The sequence below is a fragment of the Ixodes scapularis genome, unplaced genomic scaffold (genome assembly GCF_016920785.2).
Source record: "Ixodes scapularis isolate PalLabHiFi unplaced genomic scaffold, ASM1692078v2 PGA_scaffold3__209_contigs__length_174095766, whole genome shotgun sequence".
NCBI lineage: Eukaryota > Metazoa > Arthropoda > Arachnida > Ixodida > Ixodidae > Ixodes > Ixodes scapularis.
Genome location: NW_024609868.1, coordinates 71,884,260 through 71,896,964, shown reverse-complemented (window position 1 = coordinate 71,896,964; position 12,705 = coordinate 71,884,260). Strand labels below are relative to the sequence as shown.

The window sequence follows — 12,705 nt, the reverse complement described above, 5'->3', positions numbered from 1 at the left end:
ACTAGGGGCAACAAGCGACACTCGTGTGGGTTTGTTTACAAAGGCGTCTCTATATGGCAGACGAACCTTCTGGCAGGGGAAGAGACAGTGCCACGTGAGATGAAAATGGCGGATTTATTTTTATTTTGAACAAGCGTGCACCCGGTTATGGCTGTTGCATTTTGAGTGTTGCGTCACAGCACCGTCCTTCGACGGTCGCCAGGCAAGCGCTCTCGTGAGTTAGGTATAGGGTCCTGTATTTCCCTTGTGTAACATTTCGCAATAAAAATTTCGTAAAATTATAACGCCATCAGATTTTGGGATTTTGTATTATAGTTGGAGGCTGCGAGAAGGGAGAAAAAATGCACCGTGCATCCGCTTTGGGCACAGTGCCCTGTAATTCGCTGAAAGAAGAACCGTGAGTGCGTAGTTGATACGATGTGTTCAGACAGTTATACAATCACACAAAACCTTAACTCCAGAGCACATGCGCTTACGCTTGATTAGGGGGCACCAAATCAGCCCAGTCGCGAGGAAGCTTCTTCAGAACCTTTACCAGAGTAGTGTCTTCTCCTTCACATCCCGCCACGTGAGACTCTTGCTGCTGTAGAACTGCGCGTACCACTCCCGGAAAGTTTTAATAGCACTGTCCTCTTTCACCAGGCCAGGATTCTTGAGAAACGTCTTGTGATCCCATATGAGAGTATCCTGATCGACCTGCAGCGAAAAAATCGAATGTTCAGATTTGGCCCCTTCCTTGTCCTCGTGTAGTTTCACTGGAAGTGTATGGCAGTTTCCCTCTGCGGGACTTACGTACCTGTGCGGGTAGCAACTGAGAAAGTGGAGAAGACGATTGCATGTGAAAACGTCAGAACACCGAGCTCTGATTGAAATTATTAGTGCGAAGACGTGAAGCTAGCTGTCGTTGTCTTTAGTCACTCTTTAAGCGCGTCGAACAGTCAGAAAAAAAAAAATCGGCACGCTTTATGTCTACCTACTAAAGATTTCACTAAGTGCTTTGCGTTCTGGCGTCTATGCGAGCACTCACCTTTTTCCTCTTTCTCAGTATATACCCGTAAAGTCACTGACAGATAAGGAAAAGCAGTGCCTGTTGAGTTACGAGGATCTTCTAATCGCTTTGCGGTCAATAAAATTGCGACACTAGGCGCTAAGAACGCCGAAGAACGAATCACAAAGCAAGAAGCGTGCAAGTAATTACTAATTAGCCACTCCCTGTGGTTCTTAAGCCGCCAGCGACTGTACTCTTATTCCTGTTCTGAGCAAGCACGTGATGTTGAGGCTAAGCCTGCAGGCATTCCAGAAAACTGAAAACCGCAAAGAGCACGAACATACCTGCCAATATAAGAATAGCTGAAGCATCGGTGGGACCTCGAGCACTAGAGCGAAAAACTGCTATGAAACGCAGGGCGTGACTTATTGTTTCCATGCTTCCTGATTTTGTGATTTGTTTTTTTTGTGTTCTTAGCGCGTAACGCCGCAATTTTTATTGACCGCAGAATGCTGAAAAGACGTCAGGGACTCGCCACAACCTGTAATTCTTAAATTGTCGGTGACTGTAGCCTGATAAAAATATCTTTGTAAACATGATCTTCATCGACTGGCTTAGCAGAAACACACTTGCCAATGAGTGGTATTGTGAAATATTGCCGGGGGGCCACCAATATACTTATTTTAATTTCGGAAGAACAAAAAGGGGTAACTCTATGGCTAATGCGACGAGACAATTAGAGCGTCTTTAACCGCCACAAATTAATAAATCTATTGCTGGATATGGAGCGACTCGAAAGCGTTCCATACTAGGTTTCTCTTTAAAAATAAACGATATGTCGAGTTTTCACGAGAATTAGGATATCATAAAAAACAACTGATTCGGAACAAATTTTAATATACGAGCTGAATTGATCGCTATCTGCCCTATCGCAAAAAGGGCGTTAAACACTTGATCAACTGTGTAGAACGACTTCATGTCATCTTCATCAAACAGAGGCACTATTCCTTGCGATAAAAGATTTGTTTGTTCTTACAATGGTTGAAGTAGCGCTTTCCATCAACCTCCGGATTGGCCAAAACAAGCTACGACCATCGTAAGTCTGGATGACGGTGCTGATGTCCAATGGGCCACGTGGTGTGAGGGAGATGACGTAAAAGAGATTGCCAAATGAGCTCGTGGTCTGCGCTACAGTCAAGGCCGGTCCTAGCTGCCACAAGTCAGTATGAGTTGAGAGAGCCGTCCAGCCAAAGATTTTCACTCGATTGTCCATACTAACAAGAACCTTGAAATCGTGCTCAGACCATTTGACGTCAAACTCGAAAGTCATGGCACGACGTAACCAGGAGGTGCTTGCAAAGCGCTGGTATTCTTTAGGTCCTGCAAAGGCTGACGCCTTGTGGACGTGGCTGAAGTGGTTGACGTCTGCTCCGTTTTCAGCGATGTCCTGCATAATGCCATGGATTTGTTTCTCGTACAACGCGGTTCGCCTCCACCGCCCACTGGTGATCTCATCGGGTTCATTCACGTCCCATGTAGGCTTTTCGCCGTCCGCATGGTACCATGCCAGAAGTAAACCGTAGACTTCCTTGGAGATCCAGGTCTTAGCTTTCACGAATGCAGGAGCTGTTTGTAAAGAAGGAATGAGATAGGAGATCAAAAAGTAAGAAAGGATATCAAACAAGTCAGGAAGTGACTGAATGGGAATAATTACTTGAATGGATGTATTCTTGATGCGGTTCTGAAAGTAGGGCTATGTACAAGGTGAAGGAAATTAATTCGAACAATAAAAAAAGAGGTCCGAAGGGGAGGTGACTAGAGGATGAATACCGTTTTTACTACACGTTTGTCGGGATCCGACATACATCAAATGAGAGGATAGACGTCAATATTAAAGGGCTAATAAGCTCTAAATGATTCATGGTAATAAAACCCGAGACTCAGGAACACAGAAGGGGACGAACACAGAAGGGGACGCCCCCTTCTGTGTTGCTCAGTCTCGGGTTTTAATACCATGAATCATCACCAGCTCGCTTGTTTTTTAAGTATTATTGCAGTTAAGCTCTAAATATTGAAATAACTTTTTAATAGATGGTGCTATAGATTATGATGCAATAGCAAATGCAAAATTATAGGCACTCATTATCAGAGGCTAAATTAATTCAAACAAATTGCAAAAAAAAACCAAGCTTATATATATATATATATATATATATATATATATATATATATATATATTAAATCGTCCATTGTTGCTGTTTTCACTACGGGTTCTTTTCTTCATCTATACCCACGCCTTCGGCCCCCCGCCACCCATGCGCGTTATATATATATATATATATATATATATATATATATATATATATATATATATATATATATACATATATAATCATTTTGCGTGTTTTTTCTTCGCCCGATTCCAACACTGGAGGCAGAAAAAGCTCCGGAACCCCAGCCTCCAATGAAGCTCAAAAGAGTGACGCGGTCGTTTCAGCAACGTCGTCACTATATTGGCAGAGCGTCCTTAAAATATTTTAATATTTAGAAATATAATCTCACTCCGTTGGAAAAATTGTGCAATAAAGTCGCGGGCATTATCCAATTTGTTAAATCGACAGCCCTGCATGCTGTGCGCATTTAGGGTATTAACATGCCATATGACTCCCCATAAGCACCATTGCACATTACATGACAGACGCGAACAACGTTGTAAATCGGGCTGTAGCATATCAGTGAATTAAGTTATACAGCATGTATAAATGACACTCTGCTGCACCCTTTGAAGCAAGAACGTGGAAGGAACGCCACGAAGCGCTGAATCTGCAGAAGCCGCGTACAGGACCATGTCTGAAGTATAAAAATCACACCTTTGCTTGCGTAAGGCACGTGCGTGCAAACCCCATCTTCTCCTCTGAACCTCCATCCGTGAAAAGGACACTCGATGCAGTCTCCCACAACGCGACCCATGACGCCCAGGTTGGCCCCCAGGTGGGGACAGTAGGCGTCCATCACGTGGGCGACGCCATCCTGAGTCCGGAACACAACCAGCTCTTCGCCTGCAGCAGACAGTCAACCGATAAAGTTCTTTAATATTTTCATCAATGAGCCTGGACATGATGCGGTTTGCAGTTTTAAAGGAGCGATGCAATAATATTCAATTGGAACGTTTCTTTTTTTGTTTTGTTTTTTCACTTTACACGAGCTTACTGGCATTAGTGGGACTCAATGATACTCGCACGCAACGCCACTTGCCAAGAAACCCCTTTATGGCGGTGTGATTTCAAGGACAAAAGCGATCATTTTCATTCAACCTTTCCTTTGCAGAATTTGATAACGTAACGCGGGGATCGCAGTACACCCCAATGACGATATTTGAATGCGGTTCATAGATTGAACCCGAGCATTGCGTTTGCACTCGATTTTGGGCTCGTGATAATTGCTAGCTCGAAAAGAATTCGGGTAGTGGCCCGTGTCCAATCGCTGCAACGACGATAATAGCCGAGCCATAACAATGTCTGGAACTCAGCGCGTGTCCTTTGCTTTGCCAACCCCAGCGCGTGGCTGTGATCAACATTGGCGGCATATAATCGACTGCAGGGTTATTCCACGTCAATCCTGCAATGATGGTCCGGGTCATATTTTAGATATTTCTGTTAAAAATATATATGAAAGCCATGTTTTGGGAGGAACATTCAGCTGGATATGAACGCCGTAACAATTTTTTTCGCTGAGATATAAAATAGAGAACTTGAGGCGTGGAAATTGAGAAGATTTCACAATGCTGCTTTGCACAGTCGTCATTTCCTTATCGAATCTTTCACGGCACCATAACTTTTTTAATAGGCTTTACAGAGGCTATACAACACATACATAAAACATTAAAAATATCAATAAAATATTTCTATGCAAACAAAAATATCAAACATGGCATAAAAACGCGTTTTAGAGACATATTCACAATTTTTTTTGCAAATAAACCATCTTTCATAATACTTCACAAAACATATCAAAATACGGGTATTCAAATATTCTTTACGGATATGTAAAAATTATATGCCCACCCTTAATTGTCTTCTTGTTATTAACGCGGAAATGCTGCTGATTTCTCAAAATGTGGCAAGATTGGGCGTCGATATTTAAAAAAAGACTCCATCTTTTATTTTTTTAACTCCCCGTGGCACTTTACAGTGACTTGAACTAACCTGTGATGGCAAAAGATTGAGTAACATATGACCTCCAAGCGGGAAAGCTACGACAAACCTTCACTCGGAGCGAGCCGACGTCTTCGTCAAGGCGGCTTTGCCGCACAGCACCAAACGTTTTGAGCGTTAGTTATGGCATGTATTTTATATTATTAAAATTCTTTCTTTTCATAAGGGCTGAGTATTAGTGACGCGAAAATCGACTTTGAGCTGGAATACCATTAATTTGCTTACAATTCACAGGAACAAAACGGCCCCACTGTGCGAATTCGCTAACTATGCATAGATAAGCTTAAAACTCTCAGTTATGCGAGTGGCCATGTATACATCCGGCTTCTCGGCATATGATGAATTCCACAGATGAGAAGCCTGGATTCCTCTCACAGGTTTTATGGTGGTCCACTCTGCTTGCTTTACCGCACGAAACTCTCGAACCCGTTCCACAGACAGGGGGAACATGCAGACATTTGTTACTTTTTTACGTAGCACTTCCACAAAGTCTTTAGCGGTGGATATCGTTGAGTTGAGCGAAGATCTCAACTTGGTGAGCGTTGGTTCTTCCACCTACTTCATCACAAGCGCTTTCTCCGTGTCCAGTGGCTGAAGAGATCCATCTTGCCGAAGAGTGCGGCTTCCGAGACAATTCGTGGAATTGGAAGCGATTCTTGAAATGCGCCGCCGCTCCGTCTGATACAAAAATTATTTCAAAAAAGACTTGGAAATGAACATTAACATACTCTTTTAGGGCCTATGTGGCTAGAAGAGCGTGAGCTGTGTCATGTGTCGTGTACCATCGGTGACAACGGCAAAGCTTTGCGTGTCATGCGTGGACGTAACCACACTTGTGGAGAGAGACACTTGAGTTTTTTTTCAATGAAAACTCTGCACTTCGGTTGGAAAGAGTACTGTCCATTTTTCCGCAAAATCGAAGTGGAACATCACTGCCTTGGGTGGTAAGGCGGTTCTTGTGCCATGTATCAGGCTTCGTTCAAGGTCAAGGATGTAAGAATGCCTCATATACTTTTCGCTCTCCTATTGCCGCAGGAAGGCAGAAGTGTCCATAACCTTTTTGACGAGTTCACCAGCGTAACATAGCGCGAAACAGATCTCTTCGTCTTCGTCGAGATGAAGCGACTGCAGCGAGATGCTCTGCGTTTTTGGGCACTTTTCGCAACGGCGCAGAAAGCAATCGTTCTGTGGAGCGCAGAAGAGGTAGATGCGCTTGAGGTCGTCTTCAGTAAATGTCTTCTTTGGGGCATTTGTTATTGCCGTTAAAAGCAACTGAAAATTGACGCAATATATGCATGCGCACACCTCGATATTGCGGACTGAATTCACTACTGTGTGTCTCCACGGCTGGTGATTGTCAGGGTTATATTTTGTTATGTAAAAAATATGCGTGAAAGGCTTGGAAGGAGCATTCACGTATATATGATATGGCCGTAGTTAATTTTATTCTGGAGGTAGAATATTTCGAAGATGCGCGGAGATTGACATGGTTTCCCTATCGTAATTTGCACGGCCGTAAAATTCACATCAAAACATTTGTATATTGAATTGTGTGCCACAGGTCAATGTACGAACACTACTCCATCTTTTATTTCTTTTTTTACATGTCTTTAATCATTTGCAGTGGCGTCTACTAACTTGCGATGGTAAAACATTGAGTTAAATTTGACCTTCAAAATACCAAAACAATAACAATCCGTCACTCAGATCGGGCTAGATTTTCTTCATTAGAGGGGTTTACCGCACGACGTCGACTCCAAAGAAATATTTCCTATTCTTCGTTTCATCTTGTACCGTTTCGCAGCGGAAAGCCAGGGGTTGTCAGGAGGCGCCGGCAGGGCATTCTTACGCATCGCATTGTACTGCATCAAAGACTTTGAGTACAAGGCGAGTAGCCTTTGTCCTGAACGTAATGTTCGTGTTTCGTACCAGTGATACATAAATAATGTTGCAACAAATGTCTCAAGCGTGATCCTTAATATACGTATATACATATATCTAGCATATTTGGAGAAACTGGACTTCTGGTTAAAAATGTTGTCGTTGCCGTCAGATTCGTTTATTCGACATTCATGGCACCGTGGGCGATGTGACGTACGTACTGCAAAGGAAGATTTCTTCAAAATGAAAGTTTTCCATTAAAAGGGTTTTATGTAGAAACTGAACCCGAGCTAGATATTTATTAAAACAAATATTTTGAACTTTAAAATGATTTTTCACTATGATTTGAAATGTCACCTAACAAATGTAAATGCGCCAACTGCTCTCACATTTTCGTTCGCCGTACTGGCTGCGGAACGGCAGACCGGTGTCCGCCGGTGCCTCCTGTAATTCCTATGCCAACTCGCGTCCAGATTTTTTTTTTTTTTTTTGAGGGGAGGGGGGGGGGGGCGTAATTTGCATTGAACTGGTCTTGCGTCGATTCGCCGCAAGAGAAGAGTGGCAAATTGTGCTAAACGTGTACTACAAACTTCGCTCTGAGCCTCCGAGCGAATCGTACAGAACGAAATTCGAAGAACGTCTGAGCTGTGGTGAATGCGGAAGAAACGTGCCAGTGGCAGCATGTCTGGTGTGACACCAGACATGCTGCCACTGGCATTTATTCGTCAGTGCCGTGTGCCTTTATTGGCGCTGCCAAACATGACAAAAATAGCTTCGTTCCGCCGCGCGTGCTTCGTCAGTCACTTCTCGGCAGCTCTCTGTAGTCTAGTGTTAGCTGAGTTAGTAGTCGACATCGGCCCTTTTTAATTCGACACAGATGCTAGGGTCTTCATGTGCATGCAGGCGAGACATTTCGCAAGGGCGTTAGGTTGGAGTCGACGTTTCATTGTCCAGGCCTACCTGGTCTGTTGCGTTACGGAAAAGTCTATAATTTTCCGTGTTGCACAATAAGCGAAGCGAAGCGTTTCTGTGGACCTTGCTTCCGCTCGACGTGCAAGGCATCTGTGATAGCATACCGTGCAATCCCACCGATCCCGGTTACGAAATAGAGACTGCACAGCTGCGCGTCATCCTCGATACGTCAAGAGGTTTCAGCCACAATCATCAAAGATACTCGAACTTGTGCAGTAAATAGAGCAAAGTACGCAAAGTCAGAATTTCCTTGAACACAGCATAAAAAAAGAAAAGGTTTTATCCACACCGCGTCCGCATCAGACTTGCAACCAGCGCCATTTTAACCCGCTCGCTGATACACACCCGAGGAGCCAGGTGACGTCACTTCTAGGCTAGCGCTTGATTGGCTGTGAAGGCCCCTAGCCTTCTGCTGCGGTTCAACAGAAGATGAAATGAAGTATGGAAGCGACATAGGATGTGCAGCGATGCTGCTCTATCATAGGGTGTAAAGTCGTGATGTCCCTATAGTTTAGCTTTATACTTGTGGTTCATTGCGCTGGACTGAGGTTATAGCACTCGAAACAAACTTTGGAGAAACGGGCTCGTCTGCGTCTCGTTACTTAAGAACCGAGAGGTGACAACGATAAAAACAAAAGTTAACTTTGTGCTTAATAGCTCACTGACCCACAACTTTCATGGATTTAACTTCGTTGATCTTGAGCTCGGACGACAGGAGAACCGGAATCCATCCGTTTGGAAAAACTGGAGGCATGTCGCCATGAATGTACCTTGACCGCGGCGGCCTCTTCTGAAATAGCAAAAGCATTAAAATAAGGGTGCTATGGCATTTTTCCTTTTGTTTTAATACAGACACGAAATAATTTTACTTAGAGTATCGGTACTGAGTCTCGAATTTTTGTTTGGACGCGGATTTATTTGTGCTTAGCGCAGAGCGAGCTAACTTGGCGATCGTTATGATTTAAAAATGCGCGACTTCCTGAGATTTAGACACGGCGTCTGAAAGCTCAGGCGGTATCGGTTTTGCACTGTCGCAGCCAATTTAAATATTTCTGGAGGACGGAACACCGCTTCCTGCGATGTCATATAAGGTTTTTAATAAGTGTCAACAATTACGTTAAGCGTCAAGAGGGCTTTAATTCTGCTATGTGCCAAAACGTATAAATTAAAGATTGGCTGTAGATTATGCATACATAGTAAATTTTAAAAAAAAATATTATATGTGTGTAACGGGCCCTTCTGCCAATGTCTGTATCTCACCCTTTTTTATAGGCGTTGTTGCAGCCTAACACCTTTTCGGCAAACATGGTTTGAAGTTTCCGGAAACACTGCTTGCCGAAAAAGCCGTATTGCTCCAACAACACCTATCATAAACGATTGCCCGCCTTGCAATCGTGTATGGGAGTATTCACTGGCGGCCATAGCTTTGTGCGCGACTGCTGAGCGCGTGCTGACGGCGAGCTTCCACAGCTAATTTATAACGTGCACTCCGCACCATCGAGATTGGCAGTCTTAGCAACCTATTAATGTAAGCTCGTTCTTAGCATGCGCTCGAAATATCGCCCTCAAATATGGCGTCCAGTGAATTGCTATATTAAGTATGAAACTGTGTACACACATCGGCGAGCGTGAAATGCCGGGCAGAAATAGCTTGCGGCGTGTGTCGTCTGCTAGTGACCTTAACATTGCGATTTAGCAAGCTTCTAGGAGCATCGAAAACAATTCCAGTTGTCCGTGAATGCGTGCAAGACGCGCACTATATTTTCAATTAAGGTACAAGCCAATATTCCCAATCTTGCGGATACAAAGCGGACGCATAAGCCACATTCGGCCAGTACAGAGCAGACGCATTTGCGACATCTGGCCGATAGCTGGTCGACAGTCCGATCTATGGCCCTAATCTGGACACTTGGCGAGAAAGTCGGCAAGAAATTTGGCGGCCGCGATTGGCCGATGTCGCACTTGACCTTGGCGCCTGCCAGTCACAGCCGCTGTATTTCTCGCCGACTGTTTCGCCAAGTGTCCAGACTAGGGCTCCTGGGCAGTGCTCGCACGATATACCGCCGAGACTAGTCCGGTGGTGAAACGGCGGTACGCCGATACCCGTACGACATTGGGGACGCGGTGCAAGGCCGCAAATTCTCCCGGTATCGGTGCCGAATTTCGGCCGACACTGGCACGACACTGGCCAAGTATCGCCGTGCTGCTTGGGTATTGATCAATTATTGGTGTGCTCGTGTATATTTTTCCTACTGCTGTTCTGTTGAAATTCCCATGTTACTAATAAATACACGGCGAAAATTGTTTGATTATGAGAATGACTAAAGCTGTTGCAGACGTCATTCTGCATACGTTCCTGTTCTGCAGCAGGCATCTCCATGATACTCCAGGACCGGAAGTTGCCGTCGCAAATACTTTAAAGACAACCTGTTCTCAGTAAGCCTTTGTCCTGGTAAGTGTGAGATGCAGGCTGCCTATATCTATTCATTTTAGACGTTTAAATCCGACGTTCGATTTTTGAACAAATGATTTATCGAAACAAATTCCAAAGTCATGCATTTGATCATAACAACGTTCCTAACAAACGGCTTCCTAGGAGCAGTGACGTCACACTTGCTGCGTCATTTTCAGAAAAGTGTTTCTTCCAGGCCCCATCTTCAGCGTTCGTGCGTATGGTGCGTGCATTGCTCGTTTCCCGAAGCCACGAACACGCGCGTGCTGGACTGCAGAGATCGCACGCTGTGCTGTGGATTTGTAAACATTAGAAAGGTGTATAATCGACGATGACGGGTAAAAATGCAAAGCCTCCTAGAAATAAAACTCCAGTGGTCACGTGTGTAGACGTCGTCACCCGTCGGCCTACGTTGTAGTTGCAGTTCAGCGGATAGGGTCGGCCTGTCTCGGTGCTTATCGGCGTGTTTGGGTGTGTGCCGAGAGCGTGTGCTCCAGCAATGCATCTGGGCCAAATGGGAGAAAGAACGAGCGAACGACAAAAAGAACTGACCCACTGGCAGCGTCCTTCCAACGACCGAGAAAATAGTTCCAACGAAATCCCTTTGGATTGTCCATTCTAGGAATGGAAAAACGAAAGGAAACACTTCGGTGCCCTGAACACACTCTACAATCTTTCTTTCCGTCACCCTTGATAAGCAGTTTCCAAGTTTGTTCAAACGTTTTGAACGCGGGAATTGCGCATTGTTACAAGCTGTGTTGTCCGGCACCATAGTTCTTGTTTAAGTGTCCATGTAAAGTATTTTGTTGCCGTGCTCATGCACTTCTCCTTTGCGGAGTACGATGCCTATATCCATGCGACGTTGAGTGTTTGTGACAGCTTCAATCCTAATTGTAATGCTACCAGCGATCTCAGATTACACGTATGAAGGTTTCTGTTTCATCGTGAATACATTGTGCCTGCCCGAAGCTTGTGGAAACGGACGTTCGCCCTGTCCTTGCCGGTTTCTAGAAGTACAATCGCCGTGACGCATAAACAGCTAAAGCTAAAGTTGTTTGCCTTCCGATTTTCATTGTACATAGTTGTTTCACGCTCGAACTTCTTTGCGACGTAGGCCGTGTGTGATGTGATAATAAACATGAATAATTTAAAACAAATTTCTGACGCACGTTATTTCTTCCTTTTTTCATTTCTTCTCAAATGTCAATCTGCGTGTGAACTAAAATTGTTCGTGGTGCTTTAGGTTGTAATAAGGCTTGTCGCCAGAAAAGTGTCGCACTTGTGTATGACCCTAAATGCAGTGCCGAGTTGTCGTTCGATCGTGTTTCCGGTGTGGAAGCGCCTAATATATTGGCATCGCGTACTCAGGTGTTTCCTAGCGAATTATGCTTGAATTATATTTCGAAGTTTGATTATCGTTTTACAGAGCGGTTTCAAGTTTGCACTTGTATGTGGCAAGGCTTTGGGTGATGTAATAATAAACACAGAGATAATTTATGCGCCGTAACTGATTTCGAACCAGGTGGACTTTTTGACGATGAGTAACAAACTCCAAACTCCAACTGGTCACGGACCTCACACTAAACCTGCTGGTCGACCAGGATATATCCGACTTCGAAGTTTGTGAACAATAACACACGAATGAGTTCGTGGTGAAGCATGGTTGGGTGCTGTAGAAAAGAAAAAGCATCCTGCCAACCGGGAATTCTTGTTAAGTCAATTTCCTTTCATGCAAAAAATCAACAGGTCCAGATAAAATACCAAGTGATCTTTTAAAGCGATATGCAAAGTGGCTCTCTTATTATCGTAAATTGCTTCTGACAGGGCACTGCAGATAGTATGGTTGTAAGAGTTGTTATATGCACGTGTTTTCCCCTTTTCGAAAAAGAAAACTGGTTGAAAATAGGAAACTACCGTCCTATATGTTTAACAATCATATGCTTTAAAGTTATAGAGCGTATTATTTTGAAATATATATTTATTTCTGGAGGAGCGCGGGATTTCATACCCAGATCAGAACGGTTTTAGAAGTGGTCTGTCAACCGTAACACAACTGCAGTAATGTTTGGAGGTGGGCTAGTCGGTGGTGCATAGTAAACATATAATTCGTTTGCGCTGTTTTAATCATATAGTCACTACGCAACAGAACTTTTAGAAACGTCTTACGATTTTCCTACACTGTAAACAACGAACAGCCT

The 12,705-nt window shown here is 44.1% G+C and overlaps 1 protein-coding gene across 1 annotated transcript in view; it reads right to left on the bottom strand.

Moving 5' to 3' along the window:
* Positions 1-515: 515 nt before the first annotated feature.
* LOC8033701 (cholesterol 7-desaturase nvd) overlaps positions 516-12,705 on the bottom strand; it is a 229,578-nt gene continuing 217,388 nt past the window's right edge. Inside the window, exons 2-4 of the mRNA XM_042292768.1 lie at positions 3,784-4,047; positions 2,025-2,614; positions 516-696 (exon numbers count right to left, since the gene is read on the bottom strand). Coding sequence (XP_042148702.1) covers positions 532-696; positions 2,025-2,614; positions 3,784-4,000 — 972 coding nt within the window. The 5' untranslated portion in view covers positions 4,001-4,047 and the 3' untranslated portion in view covers positions 516-531. The remainder of the gene's footprint in view (positions 697-2,024; positions 2,615-3,783; positions 4,048-12,705) is intronic.